Consider the following 6,554-nt stretch of genomic DNA (forward strand, 5'->3'; position numbering starts at 1 on the left):
TTTCCAAGAGCTGAAATCTGCCACTGTTAACTTCAGACCAGACAGTATTCTCGGAGAAGGTGGATTTGGGTATGTGTTCAAGGGGTGGATTGAGCCAAACAGTACAGCTCCTGCAAAACCTGGCACTGGTCTGACTGTAGCTGTCAAAAGTCTGAAGGAAAATGCTCTTCAAGGTCATAGAGAATGGGTGGTAAGTAATACAAACCTCTTAAGTCCTAAATTTCTTTCTTTGGGTAGAGTTATAACTTCCAAAGAAATCAATTTGCAGGCGGAAGTTGACTTTCTGGGACAGCTGCATCACAAACATCTTGTTAAGCTGATTGGATACTGTATTGAGGATGACCAAAGGCTGCTTGTGTATGAATTCATGGCACGGGGAAGTCTAGAAAATCATCTTTTCAGAAGTGAGCAATCAACTACAAATATTACTATTGAATGTTGCTGTTTTTAGATTTAGTATTCCTACAGTGTGTGCTGAAACTTGGAAGGCTTTATTTTATTCTTATCTGGAGGAACTGTTTTCTGAAAGGAAACACATAATGACATCTGAATATTAGGATAATATCGTATCTGGAGGAATTCTGAAGTTCAACCTATCTAATATCTGAAAGGAAAATCAATAATTTTTTGCAAAGAGACAATAATCTAAAGGTGACCAGTTGCATGTTAATCTTTTTATCCCAAGGTGGTATGCATGCTTTACTATCTCTAGCTTGTTTTTTGCAGTTCAAACTCAGAACAATCATAACTTTTTTTAACTGTTATTTAGAACTCCAACTTCTGGTACAAATCCTTACAGGAACACTGGTCTGTGTGGGGTTTCTTCTACTTTAATTATTGCTTTTCATCCCTGCCTAGCTATGTTTACTTCGTTTTTTACTACGTGTGTGTTGTTTTGTCCCTTTTTATTCTCCTGTTATCTTATACTTTGTTTAATCTTGAAGGGACTCTTCCCCTACCTTGGCCGTGCAGGATGAAGGTTGTTCTTGGTGCTGCTAAAGGTCTAGCCTTCCTACATGTTGGTCCCAAACCAGTTATTTACAGGGATTTTAAGACATCAAATATTCTTATCGATGCGGTAATTCTATTGTCAATTTATTTTTCCCATGCTTACGTGTAGTATGTTGCTTTAACTGTGAAAGTTCTGTTTTTACAGGAGTACAATTCAAAACTTTCAGATTTTGGGCTCGCAAAAGCTGGTCCCCAAGGTGATAAAACCCATGTCTCTACTCGAGTTCTTGGCACCTATGGCTATGCTGCGCCCGAGTATGTAATGACAGGTACATGCATCGAGAATTCTTCAGCATGCAGTTACTAGTTGGTACTACTTTACTGGCTCTGATAATAGCCAAGAGAATGATAAGCTCTGTTTATACTCCCTCTGTTCCTAAATATATGACGTTTTGGTAGTTCAAATCGAACTACCAAAATGTCATATATTTAGGAATGGAGGGAGTAGTTGGTAGTTTCTTGCCTAGTTTCTTGGCTGTGATAGGAATTTTCAGTGACTAGTTGGTACTTTACAGCTTTTTTTCCCAGTTTCTTGAATGTGATAATATCCAAGAGAACAAAAACTCAGTTTAAGATTATTTGTTGTGGCAATAGACATGCCAAGTTTTATATCTCATATTAAGCACACTGTTCAGGCCACTTAACAACCAAGAGCGACGTATATAGCTTCGGAGTCGTGCTGCTGGAGGTGCTGACTGGCAGGAGATCAGTGGACAAGAAGCGACCTCCAGGGGAGCAGAACCTCGTTGCATGGGCGAGGCCGTATCTGAGCGACCGGCGAAGGCTCTATCAGCTCGTAGACCCTCGCCTGGGACTGAACTATTCCGTCAGAGGTGTTCAGAAGGTTGCCCAGATCTGCCACCACTGCCTCAACCGTGACAGCAAGTCGCGCCCGATGATGGACGAGGTTGTCAAGCATCTGACGCCGCTGCAGGACCTTAACGACATGGCCGCCGTGTCGTATAGGCCCCGGTCATCACCCCGTGGTGAGTGGTATATCTGAATCCACCCTGACTTTTCTTTTGACAAGAGTGAAAGTGAAGCTAACTGGGAATGTGCTCTCTTCTTCATGACAGGAAAGGCGCGGCGGTGATTGCCAGTCTGACACGAGAAAAACGGCATTTCTATGATTTCTTGGCATTGTTGGATGCTGGTCTTGTTTTAACTGTACAGAAAAAAAAAAGATTGGGCTCCATGTCCAACGAAAATTGGAGCTCTGACACCCATGTCTCGCTTAGATCAATCAGACTGTTTTTGCCTGTTGCCTGAGCGAATCGATGACATTGTCTGATTGTGATATGTTGTAATAATAATGAGTTAATATCTGATTGGTGTGTGAGAATGGTTTGGCCTGGTAGCGGTGTATGCTAGTGTCATCCCAGTGGTCTAGTTCATAGGGGGAAAAATGGTTGCTGCTGTGATTTCTGAACCTGCTGCTTTGGGTGCTTATGAATGTGTTTGGTTGTAGGGCTATCCTCCCAGGACAGGGATAGTCCCTTTTTGGTGTGTTTGTCACCCATTTGGATCTGAGGCAAGGAAGGGTAGGGGCAGCCAGATGGTCTGAATATCCGTCAAAAACAGGGCTACGGTCAGCCGCGAAAAAGTGGCGGGTGGCAGCAACCACCCTGCACACGAGCTTACTTCCCCCATTCGGCCATTCTCCTCTCTCCCTCCACCCAGTTCATTCTCTACTCATGCCCTCTTCTCCTTTGCGTCCGTTCTCTACCTCTCCAGCAATCGAGTGTGATGGCCGACCGTTGCGGAGGTTGCAGCTGGATCTCAAGGAGGGCGACGCGACTGTTGGATAACCAAGACAGTAACTATGGGTTGTTGGATAACCTCTTTTGATTACCATCAAAACATTGAACTATATGTTCTAGTGCTCTATGGAATGTTGAGCTATGAGTTGTATGTACTTGGGTTACCTATGGAGTGTTGAACTGTTATATGTCATGAAGTTCAAGTTTATTTTCTACTATTATTTTGGTATCTTGTTGGAATAGTTTTTTTTAAATTATTGGTGTACATTATATTGCCTCCGTTGGGAAATAACTGACGTGGTTTTAGCTCAAATTTTGAACTAAAACCACGTCAGTTATTTCCAAACGGAGGAAGTATTTTATTGCCTTGCATTGAAAAACAATGCCAAATTATGGAGGTAATCTCACCATGTCAATCAAAAAGGTCACCACAGTCCTTATCCATCACTCATCCTTCAAAGGCTCAAAGAAAACACTCCAATGGATATCCCCAACCATGTTTGTTGGGAATTTGCACACAATGACACTTGTGGTGAACTGACAAACTGCATCGAAAATAAAGTAATCTGAGGACCACATCATGTAGTAACTCAAGAATCGTTGCTTAGCACGGAAGGAAAAATATGCAGCAGCATATATGGAGGTAAAATAAGTTACTCATCACACAAGACGCTCCTCAGGCGAGTGTCTTGTGGCAGGAGTAACTTTCTGCACAGCAGCAAGTATCAACAAAGAAACACCAGATTTTTACGTGGAAAACCTACCAACTTGAGGGGGAAAATCATGGGCCGAAGCTACCCAAATCCTCTTCCACTATTATCAAATGTGGGATAGAATAAGTTGGTAGAATAAGTTCTTCTCTAGATAGCACTAGAGGATCTCATACATCACAATTTGTATCTTGGATGAACACAACAAGATTTAGGCTCAAGAGCTACGAATTGAAACAATCTCACCAAAGATAGTGAAACCACAACTTGAAGGAGACAAGGTAGCTGATCTGGACCATCACAACCTTGGGGAGGAGCTCCTTTTGCTTCTTCCTTCAGTCTTTCTCTCTTCACCTTTCTCACTTGGTTTTCTCTCTCTTCTTCTCCCTTGAGGATGAATAGATTTTTGTCACGCTTAGTGGTGGCTGTTGGATGGAGGATAAAGCATCCCATCCTCTCATGTACAAAGTCCAAAATGACCCTAGGTCATAACCCTAATGGGTACTGGGCTTTTGCGCCTCTTTGGGCTGCCTGAAAGGCTTCAAATATTCATCTCCTCATAGCCCAGATGAGAAGGATATCCCAATAATGTTTCATCCTTTGAACCAAACAAAACATGGGTTATCCTCAACCACTCACATAACACAAAATAGATATCCCTAGCCAATTGGTTGGGAATACTCACGATCACCCTAGCCCATCTCTCAAACCAAACGCATCCTAGGTTGGGGGCGAGTAGTGGAAAGGCTGCAAATCAGGAGATGCATGCATCTTGTCGGAGTAATGGGCCACGGGTAGCCTAACCCGAGTCCCTGAGCCTTTCAAGACATTGGGGCTGGCTGCGCCCCTCAAAGACATCAAGAAGAAGTGCCGCCTTCTGGTGGCCGGCTGTCCCGAGCGGCCAGCTGCCAGAAGGCGGCTAAGCTCTAGAAGGCGACTCCAACACGGGCCGACTTCTTGCAGGCGGCCTCCAGAGAGGCCGGCTCCTAGCAGTCGGCCCACGGCGCCCTCAGAGTCTGCGCTCCCATTAAGAAGACGAGACAGGGTGAGGCTACTGTGTAGCCCATCACCCCCATATCCAGGGTCGAGCGTGGCCACAGTGCTCCGTACAGGCGGAGATCTCTGCCCGTACGTGGCACTGTTGCCACTCCGTCCCTGACGTCCTTGCTGGCAGGGCAGAGCCCTGTTCCCACGACGACCTGTCGGTACGGCCTGCAGGCGGCGAGCCCTACTGGGCAGCGAGAGCCTAGAAGACGGCGAAAGCCTGACCAGTCGGACTTGAAGGAGGCCGGCTCCCAGCAGGCGGCCCGTTCCTTCCTCGAAGCCCGTGCACCATTAACCAAATGATACCCGGAGTGGCTACAGTGATCTCCCACCTGGCGGCGGGACTGTAGCCACGCTCCCCTGACCAAGCATGCGTCATTAGCATCACGGCTACAGTAATCAGCAACCGGCAAGACCCGCGAGCGGCGGGAGCGGCCTGTCGCCTCCGTACCAGACCAGTCGGCGGGGCCCACCAAGCGGCGGGCCCCAGCAGCAGGCGGAGAAGCCGACGACCAGAGACCCTGACAGCTGGGACTTACACCCGGCCGTATTACGATTCTACCCCTGGGGGTAGGCCTATATAAACCCCGGACACCCATGCAAAGGGTTCCCAACCTGTTAGAACTAGACTCATACCTAGAGGAAGGAGAGAGCGGGCCTGCCTTCTTCTACCTCTAGCACACAGCTCGAGGAGCACCATTGTACTCACTAGTGCCTTAGTGATCATGCGGAGACCCCGCAGAGCAGGACTAGGGGTGTTATCTCCTAGGAGAGCCCCGAACCTGGGTAAAGTATGCCGGCGTTCGTGTCTACGCCTCATCCCGCTTCCAGGCATCGGCGACGTTCTACTCGCTCCCACCATGATAAGCCATCCATTGGCATATGTCGCACCCAACCCCCGACACATCTTCTTCTAACTGGATGGCTGCTTCGATGGTGTACATGTTGATGTTTGTTTTTCACATGGAAATTCCACATTAATTTTAAGTTAGACACTTGCTATTTTTATTTTATAAAGGGCACTTTTATTGACTCATAGAGGAGCATCAAGTAGATACAATGCAAAATGAGTGTCATTTAGTCTTTGTATGACTAAGATGCATACAACCAATACAAACCAACATACGAAACTAAAAAAATAGAATAGACACATTGGCAAATGGTAAGGTCTAATACGCCGAAAGCTAAACCTCTGTTGACAATGGTGGAGGACCTATTTATAGATTATGTTGTCATCCATGTCGGATAAAAATCTCCTTGACCACTTGCTCCAACCGCGTACGCACTACCATAAACACCAACATGTTATATGGCTTGCTTACCTTTACAAGAATTAATTAGGAGGAAAATGATGCACAAATCAGTTTGATTTCCACCGAAACACATCACAATTCAGTTTGATTCGAACAGGGTATACTTATGTTCCTGACATGATTGATTATACAATCATCTTTGTTAATTTTCATTTGCCTCAAATTTTAGTCACCTATGATTGATTACTACAAGACTATAGTTGCACTATTTGAGAGTGCACTAACTTGGGTAGAATATTACCGTGGTTTTCACTTTGTATGGGTTATATATTACTGATAATGTTTTTTCTCCCACATTTGGTTATTGTATATGGATCCACCGTTCCATGTTTCATTTTGGATGAGTATACAACATATATTGTATTTACGTCACATGCAGTGTTTCTAACATCCAACATAAAGATCCAATAATTTCTAATTACCATATCTTGGTTGAGACGTCATATACCGTATTTTATTATCAAAGTATACTAAAAGCTGGGCTTCTTTTTGTTGGGGAACGCAATATTTCAAAAAAAATCCTATGATCACGCAAGATCTATCTAGGAGATGCATAGCAACGAGAGGGGAGAGTGTGTCTACATACCCTCGTAGACCGAAAGCGGAAGCGTTAAGTAACGCGGTTGATGTAGTCGAACGTCTTCGCGATCCAACCGATCAAGTATCGAACGCACGGCACCTCCGCTATCTGCACACGTTCAGCTCGGCGACGTCCC

At 45.1% G+C, this 6,554-nt stretch overlaps 1 protein-coding gene across 1 annotated transcript; it reads left to right on the top strand.

Annotated features, from left to right (window-relative positions):
- Nucleotides 1-4: 4 nt before the first annotated feature.
- LOC125518377 (serine/threonine-protein kinase PBL36-like) lies at nucleotides 5-2,336 on the top strand (the record flags this gene model as incomplete). Its single annotated transcript, XM_048683243.1, has 6 exons — nucleotides 5-190; nucleotides 269-404; nucleotides 945-1,078; nucleotides 1,157-1,280; nucleotides 1,647-1,997; nucleotides 2,088-2,336. Coding segments are annotated over 6 exons (948 nt in total), but the record flags the coding sequence as incomplete, so codon positions are not given.
- Nucleotides 2,337-6,554: the final 4,218 nt, after the last annotated feature.

The sequence above is a fragment of the Triticum urartu genome, chromosome 7 (assembly GCF_003073215.2).
Source record: "Triticum urartu cultivar G1812 chromosome 7, Tu2.1, whole genome shotgun sequence".
Classification (NCBI taxonomy): domain Eukaryota; kingdom Viridiplantae; phylum Streptophyta; class Magnoliopsida; order Poales; family Poaceae; genus Triticum; species Triticum urartu.